At 40.2% G+C, this 27,530-nt stretch overlaps 3 protein-coding genes and 1 long non-coding RNA gene across 9 annotated transcripts in view; 2 read left to right on the top strand and 2 right to left on the bottom strand.

Moving 5' to 3' along the window:
• The window catches only part of si:dkey-30c15.2 (uncharacterized protein LOC558938 homolog), a 12,173-nt gene extending 7,542 nt beyond the window's left edge, over nt 1-4,631 (top strand). Inside the window, exons 8-12 of the mRNA XM_034305116.2 lie at nt 578-632; nt 750-821; nt 1,055-1,178; nt 2,111-2,181; nt 2,352-4,631. Coding sequence (XP_034161007.2) covers nt 578-632; nt 750-821; nt 1,055-1,178; nt 2,111-2,181; nt 2,352-2,528 — 499 coding nt within the window. The 3' untranslated portion in view covers nt 2,529-4,631. The remainder of the gene's footprint in view (nt 1-577; nt 633-749; nt 822-1,054; nt 1,179-2,110; nt 2,182-2,351) is intronic.
• Nucleotides 1-8,492, bottom strand: part of LOC128318515 (uncharacterized) — an 8,783-nt gene extending 291 nt beyond the window's left edge. The window contains exons 1-4 of one of the 2 annotated variants that reach the window (XR_008301887.1): nt 6,476-8,492; nt 1,023-1,266; nt 785-819; nt 1-627 (exon numbers count right to left, since the gene is read on the bottom strand). The exon at nt 1-627 is cut by the window's left edge and continues 291 nt beyond it. This is a non-coding gene — a long non-coding RNA (uncharacterized LOC128318515). The remainder of the gene's footprint in view (nt 628-784; nt 820-1,022; nt 1,267-6,475) is intronic. The other variant, XR_008301888.1, reaches the window with a different exon arrangement.
• A 963-nt stretch (nt 8,493-9,455) lies between these two features.
• On the bottom strand, nt 9,456-22,724 carry terb1 (telomere repeat binding bouquet formation protein 1). The gene is made up of 20 exons (XM_053234749.1): nt 22,452-22,724; nt 22,210-22,338; nt 21,996-22,124; nt 21,560-21,620; nt 21,033-21,130; nt 20,156-20,284; nt 19,906-20,058; nt 18,765-18,896; nt 18,546-18,671; nt 18,356-18,459; nt 17,991-18,200; nt 16,994-17,289; nt 15,204-15,268; nt 14,943-15,038; nt 12,859-13,134; nt 12,653-12,698; nt 11,777; nt 11,238-11,305; nt 10,607-10,753; nt 9,456-10,369 (listed from the first exon to the last, which is right to left on the bottom strand). The coding sequence occupies exons 1-20, from the start codon at nt 22,576-22,578 to the stop codon at nt 10,297-10,299; spliced, it is 2,466 nt and encodes an 821-aa protein (XP_053090724.1). The 5' UTR covers nt 22,579-22,724; the 3' UTR covers nt 9,456-10,296.
• On the top strand, nt 21,020-27,425 carry pdp2 (putative pyruvate dehydrogenase phosphatase isoenzyme 2). 5 transcript variants are annotated; one of them, XM_053234747.1, is made up of 4 exons: nt 21,020-21,171; nt 21,950-22,171; nt 22,466-22,477; nt 24,685-27,425. In XM_053234747.1, the coding sequence occupies exon 4, from the start codon at nt 24,721-24,723 to the stop codon at nt 26,308-26,310; it is 1,590 nt and encodes a 529-aa protein (XP_053090722.1). In that variant the 5' UTR covers nt 21,020-21,171; nt 21,950-22,171; nt 22,466-22,477; nt 24,685-24,720; the 3' UTR covers nt 26,311-27,425. The 5 variants fall into 5 exon arrangements, with proteins under 5 accessions (XP_053090722.1, XP_053090721.1, XP_053090720.1 ...); XM_053234746.1 differs by lacking the exon at nt 22,466-22,477; XM_053234745.1 differs by lacking the exons at nt 21,020-21,171; nt 21,950-22,171 and having other exon boundaries at nt 22,466-22,581.
• The last annotated feature ends 105 nt before the right edge of the window (nt 27,426-27,530 follow it).

Below are 27,530 nucleotides of genomic sequence, written 5' to 3'. Positions count from 1 at the left end.
CATTATAAATTTTATGCTAATATTTTTTTGCTATTAATAAATGAGCAGATGGAAAAAAAAACAAACAAACAAAAAAACACTTCTCGCACTCTTAAAGAAAAGGGTTTCTCGAGGGTTCTTTAGAAGATTTAATGAGGTTCTACTTGGAAAGCATGTTGTGGGGTTTTACAAAAAGTCTTTAACAGACAAACCACAGAACCCTATAGATTAGTTAGGGTTAGTTTAACACAAGACAAGCTAATGTAAATACTGAATAAAAATTCCGTTTGTTTTTATTTTTTTGTTTTTTACTTAAAAAGAATCGTTTCCCTCAAACACGTAGTTTTCATGTAGAACTCAGGAGAAGCAGTGAGGAGCTGAGGAGCTCGGGTTATTTGGGTGAGAAGATGAAGAGAATGTGCAGAGCTTCATCAGGAAAACTGTCAAGAATTTTAAATACAAAAAAAGGATTGTTTAAAACTTTTCTCAGGAAATAGTGAAAATGAAGACCTTCTACAGTATAACTAGGGGTGTACAAACAGTGTGTGTGTGAGTGTGTGTGTGTGTGTGAGTGACTCTACTCTGTGTTCTGTTGCAGTTGTATTCTGTTCCTCCACCTGCACATCGATGATAATGAAGTCTGTTCCACTGTGGTATATGACACACACACACACACACACAGCCTCATTAACATGTATTAACATTTATGTTTATATTCATTAATAAATATTTTATCTGATGATTTTCCCCCCATTTTGTGTCTTAAACAGGATTTAAAACATATTAAGTATATCAAGATTTTCACCTTTACAAGTGTGCTGTCTGTCCTCATCTGCTGTACTGTGAGTACACACACACACACACACACACACACACACACACACACACACTTTTGAACTGATATATATATTTTTAATTTTTAGTGTTAATATACCACTTTGAGCTAATAATATTGAAGGAAAATCTTTGACATCTGAATATCTTGTTAGTGTGTTAGTGCATAGTTAATATTAATTTATTTAAATTCCGGAGGGTGCACAAACTTTTGCACGGCCATGTCTCTGTCGCTCTGCAGTTGATGTACTGGAGGCTCCAGGTCAAATTGAGGCGTTATGACCAGGGTGGTGCGAGGCGAGCAGAGAGGATCTGGTCCTCGGCCAGGTACATGATCCTCGTCATCGTCCTCTGCTGGACTCCGGGTGAGTGTGTACACACACACACACACACACACACACACACACACACACACACACACACAGAGTCGCTCAGAAAGAGTTGCAGGACGACCTGAAAGCAGCAGCAACAGCAGTTACACAGTGAACAATAAGGACATCGGATTCGCTGGTCCATCAGAGGAAGCCTCGTGATCTTGGGGAACTGAAGATGACTTCCTGAAAGGAATGAGCAAAAATTCAACCACAATACTGCATAAAAATAATTACTTCCTACTGTAGACATCTCAAAGCTTGGTACAGTACACACTTGTAGAAGAGGAATGATTAATAATCGCACTCTCCGTGTCACCCAGATGAGGATGGGTTTCCTTTTGAGTCTGGTTCCTCTCAAGGTTTCTTCCTCATATCATCTCAGGGAGTTTTTCTTCACCTCTGGCTTCCTCATTAGAGATCTAACTCTAAATCTATATCTGGATCTCTGTAAAGCTGCTTTATTAAAATGTTGTTTATATGAAATGCGAGAAAAAAATTCTTTTAAACGTCTTTGTTTATGGTTATGAATTAATACTTTCTTGCTTGTATTTATAAGCACAAAGTCCGTAAACATGACGTGTGTAAATGTCTGCAGTGGTTACTGATCATTAACACTCTGAGAAACTAACAACACGGATATGACTAAACTGATATTTTTACAAAGCGTGGATCAACAAAAGATTTTAAACAGACTAAACGTCCATAAAGTACAATTCAATTCAATTTTATTTGTATAGCACTTTTAACAGTGGACATTGTCACAGAGCAGCTTTACAGAAACAAATACATTCAAATTAAATTAAATCAAAATAAACTGTAAATGTGTGAATTTATCCCTAATGAAAGTGACGAGGACACGCCCCCAGGGACAGTCACACCTAGAACTGGTTATGATTCAGAATTTTCTCTTTTTCTCTCTCCAGCTCTTGTGCTGATTGGTTTCTCGTTCGCTTGCTCTGAGACGGAGAGTTTGTTTCCTCTTTTCATCATACAGGTGTGTGTTTCCTTAAAATATCAGAAACTTCTGCTTTTTCATTACTGTTATAAGTCATACTTTACTGTTCTGAGTCACAGCAGTATGACTGAGATGTGATGGTGAGTTCAGCTGACTTACGCTCTGTGTGTGTGTGTGTGTGTGTGTGTGTGTGTGTGTGTGTGTGTCAGGCTGTGTCAGTCTCTCTACACGGTTTCCTCAACAGCATCGTCTATGCCTGGAGACGCCGTAACTTCCGAGAAGCCGTGCTCGGGGAGAGAATGCCTCTGCTTTCCTACACACACCGAGCTTTCTTTGACCAATCGCTGAGAAACGATGCAGAGGAAACAGGAAGTGGAGAGAATTAAATTAATATCAGACATCCAGAGACTAGTTACATTCATGAAGCACAAATGAACTCACAATGCAAGAAGCAGAGCACTTCTTAATCATACTGGAGGGATCTGATGAAAATGACACTTTGGTGATTTATTACATCTGCATGAACTTTTGAGTCTCAAGGTGGCAAAACTTATTTCAAATTTGTGATAGATATTGAAATTACACACATCGGAATTCAGACTCGGACTTAAATGATCTCTTAGGAAGTGTAGATTTCTTCAATAAAGGAAAAGTTATTTAATATTTCTCATTATGAGATTGTTATATAACAAATAGAAAACCATTAAGCCCATTTCTAGACATATTTACTAATTAAAAACTCTTCTAACCCTAGAAATAAACACCTGAAATAAGTCATACATTATACTTGTAAGTTATCAGTGATCTGCGAATAGAATAAGATCATTTAAAGCTTGAGTCGCACTATAATTGAGTAAAAATATCTAGAAATAGGATTAATAATGTGATATTTGTTTAAAAACAAAGAAAGAGAAATATTAGTTAAATTTTGGCCATGTTCAAGATATTTTTTGTTGCGTAGAGATCATTATTTGCAGTGCAGCGATATTCAGAAGTAACACATGGGGCGGAGTTTGTCTAAAACAGAGGCGTGTCTCAGTTACGCATGATTCTGACCTGAAGTTGATATTTCCTGTGTGATATCAGCTCGAGCGATTAGCAGGAGTAAAGCAGGCGCATATGTGAAAAACTCCAACCTCAGAGGCGTGAACTACACGCAGGCGATTTTAATAACCTGAATGTGGAGCTCAGAAACAGCCGCGTAACCCGACTCTGAATACCAGCAACTTTCCCCGTGTAAATACTGACGTAACTTTTGAACTGAATTCGCCGACTCTGATTACGGCTCTGAGGTGGATACCGTGTGTGAATGAAGTATTTAAAGATAACAGCAGACTGAGTTTGGCTGTATACGTGTTAAAAATAAAATATGAGGCACCTTTTTTTTTTGTATTTTATTTGGAATGTTTTTATCCCTCTGCTGCGTAAGTTATATTAATGTTTTTGATGTGTACAGAATAAATAACCTGATATTAAACTTTAACATGCACATTTGATAGATAGATAGATAGATAGATAGATAGATAGATAGATAGACAGATAGATAGATAGATAGATAGATAGATAGATAGATAGATAAAGGGCATTTATTAGCAAACAGGTAGGAGTAAGATTAAAACAAATGGAGTATATTTTCTAACATATAGTAATGTTATATTTTTTCCTGCTCATGCACGTGAACTTATGTTAATTTAATTGTTTTATCTGAAGTGTGTATTATAAAAACAGACATATGTGTGTGTTATATTTTTATGCACTAAAACTCAAGGCACCTTTCACATTTCAGGAATTTTTTTTTTTGCATTTCTAACATGAATGATCCATTCCGTGACTGATATGATGTGAATTGTTCTTTGGCTTTTATTCTGTTATGTAACAATGACCCAGTGAAATATTTCAGCCTGAGCGATAACACAGTTTCATTCTGTACAGTTTCAGAACTGCCGTCTCACACACACACACACACACACACACACACACACACGAGTAAATCATTCAGTGAAATCATGTGCATATATATATTACAGTCATTGAAGAACTTTGTTTGCTCTGTGTGTGTGTGTGTGTGTGTGTGTGTGTGTGATGTATTTTATAGTCTGATCATAGCCAGGTCATGTGCTGTGCAATAATTCACAAGTACAGTACAGAAGGTGTGTATTATGGAACAAAAAGTTCCGACTGTGACGAAGGTGTGTCATGGAGAATTCTCTCCAGAGGTTGTGTGTGTAGAAAATCTGTCAGTGTACAGACTAGTTTTATCATCATAGAGAATTTAAAAACTGTATAAAATATCCTGGACATATTGAAAAGTGTTAAGCTGCTGATTATTCATCGGTGACTACAGTGAACGTGATCAGAGTTTGACATCACTGTGATGTTAGATTTAGAGAATTTACTAAAATGTCTGTTTATTCGTGTTGTAGTTCGGAAAGCTCTGATGTCGCACAAAGACAGGTGAATGTTAAATTAAAGCATTTACGCTAAATAAACACATCTGGTTTTATTTATTATTATTATTATTATTTTATTTTTTTTTTTACAGGTAGAGATGTCCTTATATTTTTTCCACACAATGTTGAAGTCTAAAACTTGCTTCTGTTCCAGTTTTTTTTTTTTGTTTGTTTTCTTTTTTGGTGTATGTTTAGGTGGTTATCATTTTAAACCTAGCAGAGAGAGAGAGAGAGAGAGAGAGAGAGAGAGAGAGAGAGAGTGGATGGATGGATGAATGGGTCAGAGGTTGATAGATTCATTTAGATTTAATTTTTAATTTTCACTCTCTGTGTTTATGGCCAGAATGTACAGTATCTCTCATGTCGGTCACTAACCTGAGAAATTACCAAATTTTCTCTTTCTCTCTTTCTTTATTACTTTTATTTCATTTTGCACTGAGGAAAATTTATATAAACATTTAAGAATTACTAAGGTTCAAACTGGTGAATATTCACCAAATATGTTTAGATTTGTATATATTTCTATAAATAATGATGTAGCGACACATAAGCCTTAAGTCCAAACATTAAGTTCATTCATAATAACTAAATTAAGAGTTTTGAGTTATTATTATGACCAACAATGAGGAGAGTTAAAAATTGTAACAGTTTTGCCGCTAGAGGGCGACACACACACACACACACACACACACACACACACACACACACACACACACACACACACACACTTATATAATATAAAGGATACCATTTAATCACAAAAACACTTTATAACGTCAACTTTAAAGATTATGGTTCAATGAGTAAATTATATAAAACATATATAATGTTATGAATGTTAATAAAAACATTTTCATTTGATTCTTATGAAACTTTAGACACAAAAACACGCATCCTAATGTAGTGTACTGAACAGATTAGTGTGTAGTAATAATAATGCACCATGTATGTCTAGCTCTAGTTTATCCTACATACTATTTACTGTTCTGTGATGCGTTAGTAAGGATTGGTGATGTGTAAAGTAAAGGGAAGAGAAGAGAAGGGCGTTTCTCTCATCAGGACCAGGGGAAGAGGAGAGAAGAGAAGAGAAGAGGAGGGAAGAGAAGAGAAGAGGAGAGGAGAGAAGAGGAGGGAAGAGAAGGGAAGAGGAGAGGAGAGGAGAGAAGAGGAGAGGAGAGAAGAGAAGAGGAGAGGAGAGAAGAGGAGGGAAGAAGAGAGAAAGGAAAAGGAGGAGAGAAGAGAAGAGAAGAGAAGAGGAGAGAAGAGAAGGGAAGAGGAGGGAAGAGAAGAGGAGAGAAAGGAAAAGGAGGAGAGAAGAGAAGAGGAGAGGAGGGAAGAGAAGAGGAGAGGAGAGGAGAGAAGGGAAGAGGAGGGAAGAGAAGAGAAGAGGAGGGAAGAGAAGAGGAGGGAAGAGAAGAGGAGGGAAGAGGAGAGAAGAGGAGAGAAGAGAAGAGAAGAGGAGAGGGGGGAAGGGAAGAGAAGGGAAGAGAAGGGAAAAGGAGAGGAGAGGAGAGAAGAGGAGAGGAGGGAAGGGAAGGGAAGAGGAGGGAAGAGAAGAGGAGAGAAAAGAAGAGGAGAGAAAGGAAAAGGTGGAGAGAAGAGAAGAGGAGAGGAGGGAAGGGAAGGGAAGAGGAGGGAAGAGAAGAGGAGAGAAAAGAAGAGGAGAGAAGAGAAGAGCTCCGCCTCCTTGCGCTCAGTCTCTCCGTTACACACACTGAGAGTTACTGAAAATTTCCGCTCAGGGAAAAAGGTGAGTAAATGTGGGGTAAAACGGGGGTAAATGTGAATGCTGGTTGTTTTGGATTAATGTTAAAGGTGTAACAGAGAGCCGGGAGACAGTGTGTTAGAGCATTAAACAGTAAATTAATAGGAAAACGAGTTACCGTAAGAGTATTCCGTGGTTTTGAGTCATGTGCTGGATCTCGTCTTCTCTTTGTCCTGATCCTGTTTCACTAAAGACACAAACCAGCAGTTTAACTTGTAGCCCAAAGGCATCACACGTTTATCTGAGAGCTCTGTTTAAACGTCCTACACTGTATACTTAATGTTACAGCATCTTCACTGAGCAAAACTATTCAACTTTATACACACTCCTTAAAGATTCTGTGTAGAAGAGTGTGATGTTTTTATAAATAAAGAACATTAAAACATTATAATTTATATATTTATTTAATAATAATGTAAATGAGGTATTAATTATTAATTGCAATTTTAATTGTAATTAATTGTTCAGAAAGGATTCCAAGTAGAACCCATTTAGTAGGCTAATTTTCCAAAGAACTCTTGAAGAACCATTTTTTTTTTCTAAGCATGTACCTTCTGAGAAGTTCTAAATACTAAGAAGATTAGTACATAGAAACAAGAGTTCTTGAATTGTTTATTGGGTTCTTAGTTTCCCAAAAAGAGTCCTACTTTGAACTCTTTCTGAAGGTAAAGCACTCTGTTGTAGGGTTCTGCACAGAACCTTTAATGGTTCCCTCAGAGGAGAAACTGAAGAACCCTTAAGAGAATTTTTTGAGTGAACATTTTTAGGAAAAAAAAAAGAAGGTTCTTCAAATGTCTTCCATGGTTCTTTAAGTGTTAATTAAGAGTTCTTAACGTCCTAAAAAATTCTCCTCAACGCTTTCTGATAAGAAAACACACTGTGACGCTTTTAATATTTGCTCACAGAGACAAAGAACACTTACGGGTTCTGAATTTTTTTTAACGACAATTCAGTACACTTTTAGAACGAGGATTCTTTAAGTGTTCATTGGATAATTAAGGTTCTTAGTTTACAGAAAGGTTCTACTCTACTTAATTGTTTTTTAATAAAAAAAAAAAAAACACATTGTTGTAAGGCTTCTACACAGAATCTTTAAATGTTTCCTTCAGGGTTCTGAACACAGTGAACACTGTGTTAATGGGATAGTTTTTAAAACATTTCACACCAACATCATTTGTGCTAATAAATGACTTTTTGATGTTCCTGGATGTTTTCTAGTCTATTTTCTTTTATTAATGTTGGCAGATGTTTTTAATCCAAAGTAACGTCTAATTGGGAAGCGACACAATCCAATCTAACAGCTCAGGGTTAACAGTGGATCTCTGACACTCCTGGGATTTGAACTTACAACCTTCTGATCACAGGCTCAGAGCCTCAGAACCTCTCACACAGGAGCTCTAGCACGTTACTCAACAAGCGGAAATGCAGGAGAGGCTCAAACTTTAAACTTTAGCAACTAGGATAATAGAACCTGAGGATTTTTTGGAAATGAAGGTATTTAAACGCAACACTTTTCCAAAGCTTTTAAAATTAAACATAGCAAATCTTTGTTTGTGGATGCTCATTCACCTGCTCCCTACTTCCCGTAACTCAAACACAGGGAATGGATGTGTGTTTATTCTGATCTGGTTGCCAAGGTCACTTCCTGTTGGCTGCGTTGCTCAGAAAACTTTGAGAATGCATTTTTATTTATCTATTGAAATTTCTTCTTTCTGGTTGAAAGTCCTGTTTGGACTCTGAGTCACAAAAGGACGTTGTTGGCGACGTGGTTAAAGTGGTCGGAAGGTTGTGGGGTCCAGTCTCAGAAATGCCAGAAAGTTTATGGTTTGCTGCTCAGTGAGAAGATTAATCCTTAAAGCTTAGCTGTGCTTCGATTGTATATTCTGGATGCAAGCTTCTGCCAATGGAAAACTGCGGGAGAATTTTAGTATGCTTGCTCCAGTTTTTGTTATAACGAGGGAAATGTGCTTATTGAATAAATCTGACGTTTCAGCAGTTTTATACTGTTTATAGTTTAAGCGCTGAGTCTGTGTTTTAGCACACATGGTCTGTGGTGTATAAAGCAATCGCTTCTTCAAACCTGTCAGATGTGTAATGACCAAAATTCACTTGTGGTGTGATGTTTTCCAGTGAAAAGAATGGGAGCGAAGCCAAGTCGGAGGAAGAGCAATGGAGCTGGAGCTCCTTCTGAGCAGAAATGTGATGATCCTAAGGCTGAGGCTGACACCATGCCTGCAGAAGAGGCTCCTCAGGTGGACATCACAGCCAGAGATTTAACCACACAAGCTGCTGTTAGTGAAGAACCTGAAGATGTTCTAAACAAAAGCACGGAGATCGTGAAACCCAAGATGGCATCCGTCAGTGTGGAGGATCCGACAGAGCTGGTGGCTGCAGCTCCAGACCCTGAAGCCAAGCATGACTCACTGACGGGTTTTTCCCAAGAGGTTTCAACCAAAATTGAGGTTTCCATCCCTGAATCTCCAGCAGACCCCGCCCCCATCCCATGTGAGCCTTTAACCACAGAGGACCAGAGCATTCCAGAAGCTCCTGAGCATGGTGCAGAAGCTGCAGTTGGAGATGTTGAGGCTTCGTCAGTGGAGAATGAAGCAGTTTCTGGTCAGGAGGTATCTGACACTGAGGAGCTGCTGGTGTATATGAATCAGGATGATGCATAGGCACCAGCTGAACCTCTGACTGAGCAAGTGTTGAACCCTCAACTATGAACTTTGACCCTTTGGTTGCCCTGGGAGATGTGGATCAGGGGGTGAACGTGACTGTCAGCACGGTCAGTGAACTTATATAACCATGTTTGTGTGCTGAGAGAAGACAACTGGTAAATGGACAATAAGCACAAACAGTGGAGAGAGAGTAATTAATAATTAATGAGGTTATTGATTTAAGTGTTAATAAAAATATATTCTGTGCAAGCAGTAATAGTGTTAGGCTTGAACGAGCACTGGATGTAAAACGCAAACTCGAGAGAAAAACAAGCCGCATCCCTCAAACGTGTAATCTGCTTTATATCTCGACAAGCAGCTATTGTGTTGCTGAAAAAGTTGCAAAATTTCATTAAACTCAGTGGTGTAAATCTTCTCCGAGTGTATTTTTATAAGCTACATTCAACAATCCCATGACTGAACAGTTTCAGGAAATACGTGGAACAAAGCCAAGGATATCTGGGAAAGATGTGGAGTCTCAGCGCACAGAAAAGAAGAAGAAAAAAAAAAAACTTCGCACATGCACAGACAGAATGTAATGAGATTTCCATGTAAGAGTACTGAGAGATTCTAAGAATCGTGACTCAACTCGGTGTGTTTAACTCACAGACACATAAATGCACAATAAGACTTTAAGCCAAAGCAACAAACAGCAGGGTGTACAGAGACAAACTAATTAAGGGTGTAACACAGAACACAATCAAGTAACACGCCAATAAGACGGCAGAGGGGCGGAGACAGGACTAGAACAGAAACAAAAGCACATGGCAAAGAAAACAAAAACACAGGCATGAACTCAGAACGACACCGGAGCAGCGCTGAGAAACGTTCAGCACTCAGACAGTTTATTACTGTATTCTCTCGCCCAGTGTATGAGCCTCTCTCTGTCCGAGGACGCGTGTCAGTGAAGAGCTGAAGTAACAGCTTTGTATGCTAATGAACTACAACGAATCCCATTTGTAGGAGTCTGTTTGGCTCACACGAGCAGTCCAGTCTTATTTCATGAATATATCAAGAGTGAGATTTACATTCAGCTTTAATCAAACATAAGTTAAAAATAATAAACTCGTCTTTCTTTCAATATAATAACAAATATCCAGTATTTTAGTCAGCACTAACACTAAATAAACTCTTTGTAAGTAACAGCTTCAGCTTTCTGCATTAAAGGCTGATCTGCTGTTTACACATTAACAGTACAGACTGTACAGACCGCATTGTCTCTTTAATGAACTCTCTGTTCAGCAGATTCCTGTGTTATGAGGTCTGGGGACGGCGCTGAGCCCTGCTGTAGCTTTCTGCAAAAAAAATAAATAAATAAAATAAAGGAAAGATAATTACTTGTTTTCTTCTTCCACTTTCCATAATTCTAATCCTTTCCTGCTCAGCACTGAATCTATCAAGCGGAAAACTACAGTCAGGGTTCAAGGTTTTTTAAATCATTCACTTATTAAGGAATAAAAATCTACAGATGCCTCAATCCGGTTACACTGTGCGTGATGATGATATAAAATGTGCTGGTCAGTGAGTCTCGCCTGTATTTCTTGGCCAGGTCTACGTTTGTGCGTCCCTGCTGGAAGGGATACGCCCACAGTATAGTGTTCCAGGAGTGACCAAAACGTCTCACGCCCTCACTGAGGTACTTCAGCTCATCTACAGAATAGTCCTTCCTGTCTCTGTGCCTACCTGAGGACTGGAACCAGAGTTACTCTTACGCAAAACTGCATTTAAATTAGTTAGTATTAAAAAATGCATTAGAGGATATTAACAGAATGAACTTAAGCAACAAAAGTGGCTTAAAATGGACAAAATGGACAATCTGGGATCTTTATCAAGCAAAACCAAACCCTTAACGGCCTCTATTCACTGTGCATGCTCACTACATAGGGTGTAAAATAATGGCATTGTACAATCTCTGTAATTCACTAACTGCTCAACAGAACCACAAGTGACAGTCACACTAATGCACACACACACACACACACACACACACACACACACACACACACACACACACACACACACACACACACACACACACACACACACACACACACAGCCCAGGTTCTCATCTGCCTGAAACTAAAGGTGGAAAGGTAGAACTTTTTAATGACTCCCCTGTGTAATACAGGTAGATACACTATATTCTAATTAAACACTCCTTACACTCTGCTTTCCATCATCGCACCCTGGTTTTCGGAGACTGGACACATGTCTGTTTTCCACGTCTGAACCTGAGAAGGAGGAAGAGGAAGAAATAAGCAGATAAAGGTGGTGCAACAAAATAAAACTTTATTTATATTATAATATTTATAATTTATGGGAGAGTGTTTTAGGCATTTTTAGGCTTGTACACCCACTTTGTACATAACACGCAAGGTTTCTGTGCAGAATGTGTCACCTTTACACCAGGTAAGGGTAAACCGCTCAGCACATCAGGCCTTGGGTCTTACTTTGGCAATAAAATATCTGTACTTTTCCCAAATCAAAAATTTCCCATTTTATGAAGAAAAAAGAAGAGCCTTAGCACAAAAACAAGACTCTAATGCAGGGGTTCCCAAACTACAGTCACTTTATTTACAAATGTGGTCACGAGAGAAACTCACAATCTCCTCTTCTGTTTCATTCATTTATTTTACAACTTAGATTAGAAATACTGAAGATGGATTTTATGGGCTAAATTAATAGCGTATGTATTATTTTACTCTTCTCGCTATAATGACACGCTGCAGTAGCAAAAAAAATGGACAAAAAATACAAAATGTTCTTCAACCTCCACTACACAAACAAGCGTCGTGTCTCAATCACATACTTATGTACTATTCTAAACCTTCACTGAGTACTAACGCTAACCGGGGTTCCTGTTAGAGTTAGTGTTTGAGTTTTAAAAACCTCTCGCCTCGCCTTCATACTGACTGAAAGCTCTGCTTTGTGTAACACTTTTAAATGTAAGGTCAGAGTCTGTGATTTGAGATGCAGCTCATGACAACAATCACGACAACAGCGGAAAGCTTGTAAAGCTTGTCTAAATATTTTAGAGTTCGACCAGGAAACCTGATGGACAGGAATGTTTTTGGCTCTGACGTGCATCTGGTGGCTTTCTGGATGTATGTAAGATATGCAGCGAGTGTGTGAATAATGCTGCTCATGTTACTGCTGCTCCTTCACACACACACACACACACACACAAACTCATGCACCAAGTATAAACCAGACTCCTCTGCTTGGCATGACGTGGATCATTTTCCTATAACACCACCACAACACTTCCCTCTAGTCTGGTAAATCAGTGTGAGGAATACTCCTTTGGTTTTTAGTCACTTACGTTACACTTACGTATGTTACAGACATAATAAAATGTTCAAATGTTACAGTAGTCCTATATTAGAAATGTGGAATTGGCTTGGGGTGACAGAAAATTCATAATGTCCATTTATGGTCATCTGTCCAAAAGATTTGGGAACCCCTGCTCTAAAGACTACATAATACACACTAAGCCAACTCACTGTTAACATCATAACTCAATAAATCTTCTAAATATTAATAAAAAGTGTCGGTTCATAAAGAAAAACAAACTCAACTTGCCCTGAGTTTCACCCGATCTCTTCAGAGGAGTGAGATTTATCGCTACAGAACAGGATATTGAGAGAAAGAAGAAAACGTTGTGGGCAGGAAAGTAGCACACAGACAGCTCATGTAAGAAACTGGCATTTTCATTTATAGCTACACTAAATAACTTTCTGGAAAATTCTGGGGAAAGATTTTTCTCCCTAAATTAGACTCTTACACCTCATAGCGTCTCTGCGGCTCGGTCTGTTTACGCGACCCTCTCTTTCTCTCACTGTGTGTTTGGAGACTGTTTCTGAAGAACACGTGTCTCTGTCTCCACAGTCACGTGTGTGATCGTGACCGCGCGTGTGCGCGACCCCATCGATACGCAGGCTTCTCTTCAGACGATCCTCAGCTCTCTGCAGCACCATGTGGAACTCGCACCGACTCTTACAGCCGCGCAGAACCACACCCACTGACCTGCTGTTCACCTCATCCACCCCGCTCACACACCCTGACCAAAAAACCAGACAGACTTGATCCACATGTAATCATGCAAATTATAAATATAAACATGAATTCAAAAAGAAGCACTATTTAAATATTTAGAGAGAAATTTGCATAATTTGCATTTTCTTTTGAAATATGCAAGAAATTGTTCTAAACTTTTGGACAGAAACCTTCCATAGTGTGCTTCCTCGAAGTCACGGAGCATCGAGAGACAACATGAGTGCAAGAATGAAAGCTTTTAAGGGGTTATTTTTAAAGCTGAATGTTTAATGGGTGTTTACTCTCTATTAAAGACATTAATTGCAGACTTCCTGCTCTTTATAGAAAATCGTTTCCCAGGACATTGCAACCTCTAATGGCTTCTTACTGACAAATTATTTCAAATCCCAAATAGAATATAACCAAAGTTCAGATATTAAGGACTTTATGAAAACAGCATAAGAATAACATAAGAACAGCATAATTCAACACCTAAGCCCACCAAAAACCAAGATCTAATCCGATTTCCAGCTTTGCAAACAGGTTTTTACTTCAATCTGATTCTCCCAGTAAAATAAAACAAAATAAAATAATAACTGTAGCTGGGTAACAGGATTGAGACCCATATGTGCTTCTTCCTCAGCCTGTATCCAAGAAGTCAGAAGCACACAATTGTATAGAAGGTCTTCTATCTGTGTGCTGTAGCTTTACAGTTTCCCTTCACTGGAACTAAGAGGCTCAAACCTGCTCCAGCATGACAATGCCCCTGTGCACAAAGCGAGCTCCATGAAGACATGGTGTGTGAAGGTTGGAGTGGAAGAACTCGAGTGTCCTGCACAGAGCCCTGACCTCAACCCCACTGAACACCTTTGGGATGAACTGGAACACCGACTGAACCCCAGACCTCCTCGACATCCCAACATCAGCGCCTGACCTCACTAATGCTCTTGTAGCTGAATGAACACAAATCCCCACAGCCACGCTCCAACATCTAGTGGAAAGCTTCCCAGAAGAGTGGAGCTCATTATAACAGCAAACACACGGGGAATAAATCTGGAATGAGACGTTCAACACGCACATATGGGTGTGATGGTCAGGGGTGCACAAACTTTTGGCCATACAGTGTATCTGGAAGCTGTAATTCATTCTCTATTTCTTTCGGTGTCGCATCCTTCTTTGTTCTGTCATGATATATCTGTGATGAGTCGTTACAGAAACGTTCTCTCTGCTGCCGCAATTTAACAAACCGCTCTCCTTTTAATTCTACCGTATCTGTAGCTTCCCCGTGAGTTCTGTATCATCCTCTGTCGTCCTCCTATTGGTGGATTTTAGACACGTGTCATAACATGTCAGCACTCACACTCTGAGATTTTAATCAAGATTTTCTGACACTGCCAGAAGAGCACTGATCTCAACTCCTGAGCTAATTTCATCCTCTACGATGTGCAACTGTCCCTGTAACAGCAAAATCGGGCCGGAGATCATACAGTGTAAAGCCGGCTTAAGACAAAAAATCGGGTTTGTGTCACTTCAGTGTGAACACAGACTTTATGCACCTTTGCTAAACTTTAGTGGTCATGTGACTCTATAACTATCCAAATGAGTTGTGATTTTAAACAAACACTTGAACTGTGAGGTTAAAGTACAGGCGCCTACGTTAGCGTACTTTCTCCTCAGCTCACAAAACTATGCAATCTAACTCTCTAAAAAGACCAAATTTAAAAGACCTTTTTCCCAGGACCTTACTAATACATCAGGGATGTTTAAACTACTCTCTCATTTTCCTTTTCTGGTTTTTCTGATTGGGTTAAAACTGACGTTAAGACTACACACCTGCACAGCGTAGCCTGCTGGGCTTACACGCAGCTGGAGTGATGAGAATCCTCTCAATCTCACTATCCAGGAGCTCAGAGCACACAGACAGCTCATCTGAGCAGAGCAAACAACACTGAACATCAGCCTCAGAGAAACACTACTCTTCATTTCATTTCAAAATTTTACAGAAAACTGCTTTAACATCAGAGGCTGATGATTTCTCGGACTGTTACAGAGTTGATTCGAGTCTGGAAAGGTTTTAGACAGACTGGCGTGTACCGTCCGAGCGAAACAGAGTCTGCTGGCTTCTCTTCATGGGAGCAGGATGTTTGAAAATATCTGGGCTGAAACCCAACAAAAACAGAACAAAAATATATCAGTGCAGTGATTGAGAGAGTGAGGGATAACGTGAGAAAAGCAGAGACAAACACACACTCTTTACAGTTATAGAACGTTATATAGAGTTATAGAGATAGTTATAGAGAGTTATATGTGAGTTATTAGTAAAAGTGTGACTGATTAGGACTTTTATTCATGAGATTATAAACATTACTGATATGTCTCTGATTGCTGTATCACATGCAACACTTCCACATTTTGTGTTGTTTTAATGGAGAAGACGTTTGTTTCATAAAGAAATAATTCTGTACTGCATTTTTAATTTCCTTTAACTCAGAGAAAGCTCAGGATCATGGGCTATGTGATGTAATGTATTGGGCGGGGTTTCGGTTATGATGTAATGTATTGGGAGGGGTTTCGGTTATGATGTAATGTATTGGGCGGGGTTTCGGTTATGATGTAATGTATTGGGCGGGGTTTCGGTTATGATGTAATGTATTGGGCGGGGTTTCGGTTATGATGTAATATATTGGGAGGGGTTTCAGTTATGATGTAATGTATTGGGCGGGGTTTCGGTTATGATGTAATGTATTGGGCGGGGTTTCAGTTATGATGTAATGTATTGGGAGGGGTTTCAGTTATGATGTAATGTATTGGGCGGGGTTTCGGTTATGATGTAATGTATTGGGCGGGGTTTCGGTTATGATGTAATGTATTGGGAGGAGTTTCGGTTATGATGTAATGTATTGGGAGGGGTTTCGGTTATGATGTAATGTATTGGGCGGGGTTTCGGTTATGATGTAATGTATTGGGAGGGGTTTCGGTTATGATGTAATGTATTGGGAGGGGTTTCAGTTATGATGTAATGTATTGGGAGGAGTTTTGGTTATGATGTAATGTATTGGGAGGAGTTTTGGTTATGATGTAATGTATTGGGAGGAGTTTCGGTTATGATGTAATGTATTGGGAGGGGTTTCGGTTATGATGTAATGTATTGGGCGGGGTTTCGGTTATGATGTAATGTATTGGGAGGGGTTTCGGTTATGATGTAATGTATTGGGAGGGGTTTCGGTTATGATGTAATGTATTGGGAGGGGTTTCAGTTATGATGTAATGTATTGGGAGGAGTTTTGGTTATGATGTAATGTATTGGGAGGGGTTTCAGTTATGATGTAATGTATTGGGAGGAGTTTTGGTTATGATGTAATGTATTGGGAGGGGTTTCGTTTATGATGTAATGTATTGGGAGGGGTTTCGGTTATGATGTAATGTACTGGGAGGAGTTTTGGTTATGATGTAATATATTGGGAGGGGTTTCAGTTATGATGTAATGTATTGGGAGGGGTTTCAGTTATGATGTAATGTATTGGGAGGGGTTTTGGTTATGATGTAATGTATTGGGAGGGGTTTCGGTTATGATGTAATGTATTGGGCGGGGTTTCGGTTATGACGTAATGCATTGGGAGGAGTTTAGGTTATGATGTAATGTATTGGGAGGGGTTTCGGTTATGATGTAATGTATTGGGAGGGGTTTCGGTTATGATGTAATGTATTGGGCGTATTCGTATTCGTATAATGTATTGGGAGGGGTTTCGGTTTCATAAATGTAGGTTAGTCTGAATATTGTAATTAGAATGATAAATTACTATAATTAACGTAATTTTGACTGAAAATACCGGTTACTCCTGAAGAAGCTTGTGTTTAGTTGTTTAGGTTTAATAAGGTCCTACCTGCGTGCATCTCTGTCTTTTGCCTGTAGCTTGGTGTGTGTGGCGCTGACAGGGTTTTCATGTCCCAGCTCATCTCTGCTTCTGTCTCTGCTGAGGTTTGTTTCATCTGTTTCACCTCTCTCCATTTCTTCCATCCCTCTTTTCATCTCACTCTCTCTTCTCATTTGTTGCTCACTTTGTTCTGCTACACTACTTCCTGTCGCCTTCTCTGCCAGTCGCTGTTGTTCTCCGTTTCCTTTTTGGAAAGGATTCACTGACTTATCAAAGTCTTTAACAATCTGTCTTCGAACATGCTGCTGCAAACACACACACATACACACACACTTACTTTCAAATGCTATTTTAAACCCAGTGTAACACTGGACATGTACTATTCATTTACCAATCATTAAAAAATACTTCAAAATAATTCACATGTAACAAACATTGTCTAGCATGTCTGCTGTATGTGGTCCAGATGTTGCTAGGCAACATGGTGATATAATATTGATATTGTGATAAATTACACTTTTTTTAAATATTGCATGTAATATTTTGTAACAACTTTCTAACATAACAAAAATAAACTCTGGAAGCAGCTGATGTTAAAATGTTCATATAAAATTTTAAAATTTATTTATAGATTTTTTTCTGCTCCTTTTCAGTGTTAAATATTATTTATGTAAACAATACATAAAAAAAATTATCTATTAGCAAACATATTTTATATATATATATATATATATATATATATATATATATATATATATATATACACACACACATATATATATATATAAATAAAATACTTCAGTACTTGATATATATATCTCAAGTACTGAAGTATTATATTAAGTATTAAGTATCAAGTATTCAAGCATTAAATGTTAGTTAGAATTTAAAACTAAAATAACTATTAGGGCTTAGTTTTTGACAATTTAAGACTTTGTACACTGCGGTTTCACTGATATTTAAACTTTACTCATTAGGTTCAGTCGTAAATGTGATGTATATGCACCATTGGCTCTCCCATTCCCTGCGCTGAGACTGGCTCAGGTGGAGGTTGTGTAGGTGATGTGAAGTTCAGTGGAATGTCCTCTCTCCACGACTCCTCCTCATACACTCGGCTTCCACCTCTGGACCTTCGCACCACGGAGTCTTCCCACAATTCCTCTCTGCATTCCGTGGGCTGAGCTGAAGAATTTTCTACATCCTTTCCCAAATCGTCCTGAGAAACTCACACACAGCCACAAACTAACTTTCTCCAACATCATCAAGAGTTATCAATGTCACACGATCTCTCTCTCTCTCTCTCTCTCTCTCTCTCTCTCTCTCTCTCTCACACACACACACACACACACACACACACACACACACACACACCAACTGCCGTCTTTCTAGCTGCTGAATTCTCTGCTGGATTTCCCAGGCGGACTGACGGTGTCTCTGCAGCTCAGACTCCACACTCTGACCTGCTGTAGATCCAGCTGCACAGAGACAGAGAGGAGATAATGATTTGGGAAATAATGACAGAGATGGATAGCTTTTAAACAGGAAAAGGAAAACAACTCACTGAGATTTTTACATGTTTGCAGTACAAAGGTAGCTGCCTTTCTGACTTCCTCATCATTCGCTTCAGTCAGGAGAGAGATCATCAGAGGCAGTCCTCCGCCCCGCAACAGCTGAGACTGATGCTCCACTACACAGACACAAGACAAAAAAATCTTTAACATTAGCATTTAGTTTGTTCAGCATCTTTACAAAAGACAATAGATGTTAGGCAGAGTCTCACCACACGCGTCGGTGCAGCGCCCGAGTGTCAACACCACGGCCAGCTGGTCTCGTGGACTGAGGTTTGGGCTGGACAGCAACAGCAGGAGGTCTGGAACCAACGTCAGCTCAGACAGCACAGGTGCAAAAGCCTCTGAGAAACACAGTCAAACACGTCACACACTTAAAGTTATCCTGTGTGTGTGTGTGTGTGGCACACACAGAAGCTTAACTTTATCAATAAATTCTCATATATTACACACATCTATATAGGCTTGAGTGTGTCCTTCGCACGTATACATTAGAATGTTTAGACGAAGTTGTCTTCGCGCATCTCTTTTATGATAATCTGGCTCTTAGCGTTGTGATTCTTCAGTCGTCTTACTTCCGGTGAAATTGTAGTATTTTTGACTCTCCAGAAAGATTTACATGAAAATGAGAGCGACAGGACAGAACCTCTAACTCTAACATCTAGCCAACATAGGCAGACCGTACGCACGTTTCATCTCAGCAACATCACTGGGAAGAAGTCAGCAAAGAGTAAAAGATGAAGTATTTATCCAGCTGCTCACTGTACTCAGTCGTGTGTTACACGTACAATCCAGAAGCTGGTTAAATTGAATAATCACTGGAGGAATTTTCATGAAGGGAACTTGAGCTGAATCTGATTATCACGTGAAGAGAGTGTGAAGAGTTAATACACCATCATTACCAGGAGTAACGTGTAAAAACAGTGTTGCGCTACAGAGCGGCGTAACACACACTGAGGAAACTGCTATCCGCCCTCTTCCACATACACGAGCTCACAGGCACCCCTGATTGGCTAGTGTCTCTATGACTGACAGGGGAGAGAGAGTATGCCCCGCCCACCCAGTAAACACATCCAGTTTTGTTCTCTTGGCTTTCTGTCACAGGTGGGTGTGGCGCTGTCGGGATTCAGGCTCTGGATTATAGTTCTGTTGCACCATTCCGGAGAGAAAAGGGTCATTATTGCCAAAAATACTCGCGCGTTTCACATCAGTGTTTATATTTCCGAGTTCAACAGCTGCCCTTAAATGTCCTTACTAAGTGAGTTTGGAGTAAACGGGTCCAAATACACACATATTACAAATACAGTGGAGAGAGATTTGGTTAAAGTGTGTGTGTGTGTGTGTGTGTGATACCGTTGTCAGTGATGCAGGCAGACAGTGTTCTGGTAATCATGGCAGCGAGACTACAGGCTGCAGGATTCTCTCTGCACTGAGTAACTGCACTGGATAAAGCGTCTGAGAGTGTGAGCAGTCCTCCAACTGACGCAAAATACTCCTGAACAAACGCTGGAGGATCAACACACACACACACACACACACGAGTTACGACTACAGAGCGCACTCATGCAGCATTACGTCATGCTCGTCCTTCCTCTTCACTCACGGTTATTCGCCACCGTCATGCCGATGAAGGAGCAGACGGGTTGAGCCAGCTCCGCCCCGAACACGGATACCTGCTGGAGCCACACCTTGACCAGAGGCAACAGACACATGCACGCACTCTGGTTCTCCTCTGCAACAGAAATAAACACACAGGAGAAAAAAATGTAAAAAATAAAATCTTGTACCCTGTACATCTGGGAGAATCTGAATGTTTCGATGGTGTGTTTAACACGATCTTTTCTTTAACATTTAGCTATTAGACTTTAATTCAGTAGACAAGCAGGTTCAACAACCAGAGAAAGAAAAAAACTCTACTCTTTATAGAACTTTGTAAAATAAAAATTCTCAATCGGTATATAAGCTACTGTACATTTAAGCATAAATCGCGTCACGGTGGTGTTACACACCTCGATGCTGTAGCTATAGCACACGGAATACTCCTCTTTCCGAATCGGAAACACGGAGCTGCACGGAAACACGAACACCCTAACCAGTTTAAGATAACATTATTAACGTTATTACATCACATTAGCTAACAGTTTTTAGCCGGAGGAGCTTTCACTTTCCCGATGAACTAGCTAATGAATTTATGATTAGTCCTCCCTGGCCACCTCGTAAACCACAAGAGAGCATTTAACATTACCTTTAAAACTGCATACAGTAGATTCTCAAAGTTTTAAACAAATGTGGCAGAAGGTACTTACATTATTATCATAAATTCTATCATAATGAATCTCAAACCCTATTGGCTGTTATTGAGATAAGCCCCGCCCCGTCTCTGACCAGTTTTAGTGGAATGATTGGGTTTTACTTAAAGTTTTCATGGAAAAACGTGTGTGTATGTGTGTGTACGTGCGAGTACGTGTGTACATGTGTACCATTTTGGGGGTTGTTGACACAGCCACAGAGAGCACTGGACACTGACGTCCACAGCTGCAGCAGCTCAATCGTTCCTCCAGCCATGGGATAAGTACTCCTGACAACACAGCGTGGGACAGAACACACACTCATCACCGCGTGAGTATGCTTATAACGCGTGTGTGCTTAGCCAATCATCTGTCAGACTTAATACACAGAGGATTTTACACTGCCTTCACCTCTCGGCTATAGACTGTCTGTTCTCAAAGATCTAGTAGCAAAAAAAATAATTTTCAACGGTAGAGCTAAAATAATCTTTGTAATTATTGTGTTCAGCATTAAGTTCACTATTGTTTGTCTCAGTTATACAAAAAGTTTTAATACTCTTAAATACATTTTAAATCAAGAGAAAACAGACTTTTCTTCCATTTTTAAGTCTAGGTCTCTTCTGAATTTTATTTTAACGTTTACTTTAAAGGTTTAATCATGATTACAAACAGTGGATCTATAAAACATTTTCATTTAAAGCAGTGTAAAGTTTATGCACCTGAACAAGTTGAGCAGGATATCAATACACCTAGAAGTCTTAGCAAGGCTCTGTCCCTGTTCTAAACATAAAAAAAGGACATTTTCATGAATTAAAGTAGCATACGGAGGTAGGCATGATATCAGCACTAGGGTCAGGAATGGAGAAAATATATATTTAGAGTTTATTTTGAGATTGTTAACAAGCTATTAAATTATCCTACCTGATTAAAACACAAGTGGCTGAGGAAAAGTTTGTTATCAAGCCTTTATTTATTTTAGTATTATTATTATTTTAAGCATTCTTAATAATTCTTAATAATTCATCATGAAAAAGGATTTGCATTAGGAAGCAGATTAAACTTCCACTCTTTGCCAGAGTTCTGGAAATGAGTGCTTTTATATTTTCCAGGATCTTTCATGGGACTGTGCATGATGCAATCCGGGGGAAATCTTACTGTTGTTGGAAACTAATACAGAAAGCATGTACACGGCCACTCTCTTCAGCGTGAGGGACGCTTCCTGTTCCATGCAGTCGGCCAAGCCACAGAACATCTCCTCTCTGCACAGGCTCTGCTTACAGCTCTCTACAGAGAGACGAGACACGCACCTCAGTGCTACTGAGTGTCTTCAGGTGACGTTTCTGTCTTAATGAAATGCAGAAATACACACCGTTAACTTCAGCCAGAGAGCCGAGCGCGAACAGAGCCGTCTCTTTAACCTCAGAGTAATCGCTGGCTCTGGACAGGTTATAGATGAACGTCACACCTCCAATCTCTCTGAGGAACTCCACGTTCTCACCTGCTGAACACAGAGGAACCAACACTGACCCAGTGTGTGTGTGTGTGTGTGTGTGTGTGTGTGTGTGTGTGTGAAAGAGAGACTGTGTGAATTTCAGAGTGTGTAAAACTGACCGTTCTGTTGGCAGATTGAGACGATGGTGAGTAGAGCTTGTTTCTGAGACGCCGGACATTTCATCTGGTACTTCAGACACTCGAGTAATAAGCGCAGATCAGTCCTGATGGCTGTAAAAAGTGACATAAGGTCATGAAATTAAACCTGATATACAGGGAGAAGAGTATAAGTAATGAAAAAGAAGCAATGCAAGTGCACTGATCTTGTCTATGACGTAGCAATCGTGTGATTTTAAAAGAATTAATAAATTAAATAAAATGGACTGCTGACTAAATTGGTCCCTTGATGGTCCACTATTAAACCAAACAGTGAATATCTCTTCCAAGTTTCATAAAATACTAAAAAATTTGGATTAGTGATGAGCATTCTGGCGTTTTTTTAGTGAGTCGGTTCATTTAGTTCAGCTCACCAGTAAGAGTCGACTCTTTTGGCTCACAAATTATTCCATCTAAATTTTACGATATTTTAACGGGTAATTATTATTATTTGCACAATTATGAGTGAAACTGGTTTGGGAAATGTTAATTTACCTTATAATTAGCAAGGAAAAAAAGAAGAGGAGAAAAAATAAAAACAAGTCATATGTGAGTCGGCTCAAAGAGTCGACTCGTTTCTCTTACATCAGTAACTTACCGTTTAACATTGTGGACGCTGCTGTTACTTCAGAAAACAAAATACAAACAAATCAATTCAAGTTACAGCAGTTTTAATCACAATTTAAATCTAACTGCTAGCTAATTATGCTCATTTGAATAGAAATTTGGCTTGTTATGTGTAGTTATTAAACACTTTTAGATGTAACTAAGATGTAGTTAAGTTAGCTATTTAAGCTCTTTATAAGTTAGTACAACTAACACACCAATTTTATCACAAACCTAAGCATAAATTCCAATAAATAAACTACGGGAGTTAAAATTATTATTAGTATAAAACACAATTAACTATATTTAAATAAATTTATAATAACCACTCTAAAAGCATCTATGTAAAGCGTTGAGTGGATTGATGCTAACTAGCTAGCTCGCGTGAAATAGCTTGCTAATGCTAACTTTACCTCAGGTTTTCCCGCCACTGCGTTAGTTACGTCACGTCAGACGTCAAAAAAAATCGTGAAAACCAGAAACATGACTTCTAAAATATCAAAAAGACACTCTAATAGAAAATATAAGCGCTTAAAAATATTTTTTGGCTCATTACCGCTGGCGTAAAATTATTTAGATTTAGCTAAAGGGACTTCAGTTTTTTTTTTTTAAAAAAAAAAACGGGGTACAACACTACATTACCCAGAATGCTCTTCTAGGAAGTACGCATGCGCAGCAAACGCGGCCCCACTCGGAAAGCTACGCAGAAACCGGTTCGCTAACTAATTCGTTCATTTTCACAGGTAGTCCAATATTTTATTTTTATGTCTTGCTTGTTTTTTAAAACTATTTTCAAAGGATTTAAACGACAGCAGTGTGAAGAAATGGACTAAATAGGCAGGATATGTGGGTGGAATGTAGTTGTGGAGTTAGCTAGCTAGCTAGGTGGGGTAATGGTTAACCAGGTAATGTAATGTGGACAGCGAGCTGGGTTAAAGGTTACAAACCCATCACTAATATTAATAATACATAAATAAATTATACTTTCTTTATGATTCACAGCGGAATTGTGTGAGGGAGATCCGTGCAGTTACTAATCTACAGTAAATAAACAATGCTAAGACTCTAAGGGAACTAATAACTCGTGTTTAGTGCACTTTAGGGTTAGTGAGAGAGTTAATCCATTTCTCTTCAAATTCCTGTGTAATATCGCGCTTTCGCATGATAGCCAGCTAAAATACTAATCAGGTATGTGTTACAATTTACCAAGACATCTTTCTTTAATGGTGTATTTGCGTTAATATTAACAGAAAAGGCCGTAAATAATTGTAGGCTGTAAACAGAACGGAAGTACTTATATGGGCATGACGGAAACCACCGGAAACTGCTGCGCATGCGCACACGGAATTCTCGGAATTCATGTTTCCTGATGCTTTACGCTTCAGGGGAAGATGATTAACTTATTTTTGATGCAGTGTTTTGCAATGTTTTGGTTTCCAAATGAGCAAAACTGAATTAGGAAATAAATCTTAACGTCCTGTTTATGTTGTAATGTATCTCTAACTACTTTAAATATAAAGTATAAATAAATATAAAAGAATCAGGAGGTGTTAAGTGATCATGTTCTGTGCTTTTTTTTTTTTTTTCTCAGATGTAGGTGCTTTAGACTCCACCCACACTGGCAGTGATGACATCAAACATGTGCACACGACTCCTGTTCCAGCTCGGCCAATCGGGTCGAGCGCTTTTCTCCGCCGGTCCTCACGCCGGTCCTGTGTGCCGTTCCGGAGTGCGGCTGGTCCAGGCGCGGTCCTGCTCGTCTCGGGGAAGGAGGTCAGGCCAAGACTCGGGTCAGAACAGAGAACATGGACTCTCTTCTGCTGGACCTGAGCTGGACTTCCAGCTGAGCCGGCTGCAGGTGGACGCTGTGCTGCGCGCTAACGAGCAGTCTGTGCGAGTTCCTGAGTTTGATGGACGTGGAGGTCTGAGTCCCGTGCTGAAGTTCGAGAGCAATCAGCTCGCTGCGAATTCTCCTCTGGAGGACAGACGCAGCAGCGCCACCTGCTTGCAGACGCGGGGGATGCTGTTTGGGGTTTTTGATGGCCACGGCGGTCACGCGTGCGCTCAGGTTGTCAGTGAGCGTCTGCCTTATTATGTTTCCGTGGCGATGATGTCAGAGTCCAGCCTGGAGGATCTGGAGGCTTCGATGGAGACGGTACGGCCGTTCCCGCCGATTCTGCAGTGGTACAAACATCACAACGACCACAACTACCGCGAGTCCGCCGCTCTATACGTCAATCACTTGCGCGTCTTCTGGCAGGAGCTGCTCGCCAGCGAAGAGCACGGAGACGGAATGAAGCCCAGCGACGCCCTCAGCTATGCTTTCCAGCGCCTGGACACGGATCTTTCGCTGGAGGCTCAGGTGCCACTCGCGAGCGATCTGATGCGGAACACGGCGGTCCAGGCGGCTTTCGCAGGGTGCACGGCTTGTCTCGCTCACGTAGGACCCGAAGGCATTCATGTAGCGAACGCTGGCGATTGTCGAGCCGTGCTCGGCGTTCAGGAAAGCGACGGGAGCTGGAGCGCGCTGCCTCTGTCTCGGGATCACAACACGACCAACGCAGCCGAAGTGGAGCGAGTGCTGTCTCAGCACCCGGCTAGTGAGCGGCAGACGGTCCTCGTGGACGACAGGCTGCTCGGCGTGTTGATGCCACTGCGAGCTTTCGGAGACGTTCGGTTTAAATGGAGCCGCGAGCTGCAGCAGAGCGTGTTAGAAAACGGAGGCTGTGACTCAGAGGCGCTGAATCTTTATCAATACGCGCCGCCTAATTACCTCACGCCGCCGTACCTCGAGGCCACGCCCGAGATCACTTATCACCGCCTGCGCCCTCAGGACCGCTTCCTGATCCTGGCGTCGGACGGTCTGTGGGACGAGATGGACAGCGAGGAGGCGGTGCGGCTGGTGGCGGAACATTTAACCGGCATCCACCTGCAGGCTCCGGTCTCGGCCAGCCAGCGCCAGCTCAGCCTGGGACAGATGCACCAGCTGCTGCTGCAGCGCCGCGCCCGCGCCACGCCCGCACTCGACCTGAACGCCGCTACGCACCTGATTCGCCACGCTCTCGGGACAAACGAGTACGGAGAGATGGACCAGGAGAGATTGGCAGCCATGCTGGCGCTCCCAGACGACCTGGCACGCATGTATCGCGATGACATCACCATCACCGTGATTTATTTCAACTCGAGTCTCAACAAAACGTCACGGAATAATTTGTGACAATCCTCCGTTAAACAAACAAACAAAGCTGTAAACAAACAAACCTGTAAACAAACATATCTCTCTGATAAACACTGAACAACAAACACTGAGACCTTCAGCCTCGTTTTGTGCGCGATGGATGAAGTTTAAATATAAAATTAAAGCGTTGAGATGCAGAAAGAATCACGGTTTTATTGCGTCATGGGCCGGAAGATCAAAGCTTGTGAGAGTTGAGATTCACAGTCTGTGTGCTGAGATTATTTTATCACATTTTATGATTTATGATGATGTTATAACAATAAAGAACTGACACTCGTCCTTAACAGGAAGTGAACCTCGGCGTCTCGAGTCAGCGCCAGCACGTCATCGCTCCCGGCGCTTTGCGTGTGACGTTTGTTTACACGCGAAAAAGTGACATTTAATCTCAGGTGCACAAACTGTGCAGATAAATGTACTGCCCATGAAAACAACGTGCTGGGGGTTAAATCTCATAATGTGATGTAACGTATAACTGAGTGACGATTTATTTAATTTGTTTCACTTTTATTCTAATTAAATTCTAAATTATCGCATATTTCACATGTTTATTAAATCTTTCCTGCATTTTTCTCTTGTGAACTCGTTCAAGTTTGGATTATGTGCTGATGTACGTTCTTCTTTTTAAGAAAAATTACATCATTTTGTTGCTTCTTCGTTTTAATTTTAATTTTAATTTTAATTTTTTTGTTGCTGCTTGTTTACCAGAAGGACACTGTATGAAGCTGATGTGGAAATGTTTACATTCACAGCATGGTTCTGTTTCATTACTGCGTTATGTTCAGTGGAAACTGTGTTCATGTGTCTCCTTCGATCGTTTTTCATTCTGTTTCTTCCGCTGGATGTTTCCTTCGACGCTGTTTTGACGTTGCACTTTAGTGGAAGCTGCTGTAAAACCCCGTGTCTGTGTGTTCAGGAGTGAAGTGCTGGTGATGTGATGGTCATTAGATGCGACTCGTAGCTATTAACCAGGTCGTGTTTCATGCTGTGAAATTCATTCTGTTTTTTATGACTGCATTTACGGTTTTAAAAAGTTCATCAGCCATAATGTACAAAGCCAGGAATAATTAAAGGATATGAAGGCATCGTTTCAAATATTTATGACTCTGTCCAAGTTTCTTGTTTTGCAAATTGCCTGTTTTTTTTTTTTTTATTATTATGCAAATCTACTTTTACTGTGCAGGACAAATGAAATATTTCCA

This window comes from Pangasianodon hypophthalmus, chromosome 6 (assembly GCF_027358585.1).
Source record: "Pangasianodon hypophthalmus isolate fPanHyp1 chromosome 6, fPanHyp1.pri, whole genome shotgun sequence".
Lineage (NCBI taxonomy): Eukaryota > Metazoa > Chordata > Actinopteri > Siluriformes > Pangasiidae > Pangasianodon > Pangasianodon hypophthalmus.
Note: the sequence above shows the minus strand (reverse complement) of the source record. Positions and strands in the feature narration are given on the sequence as shown.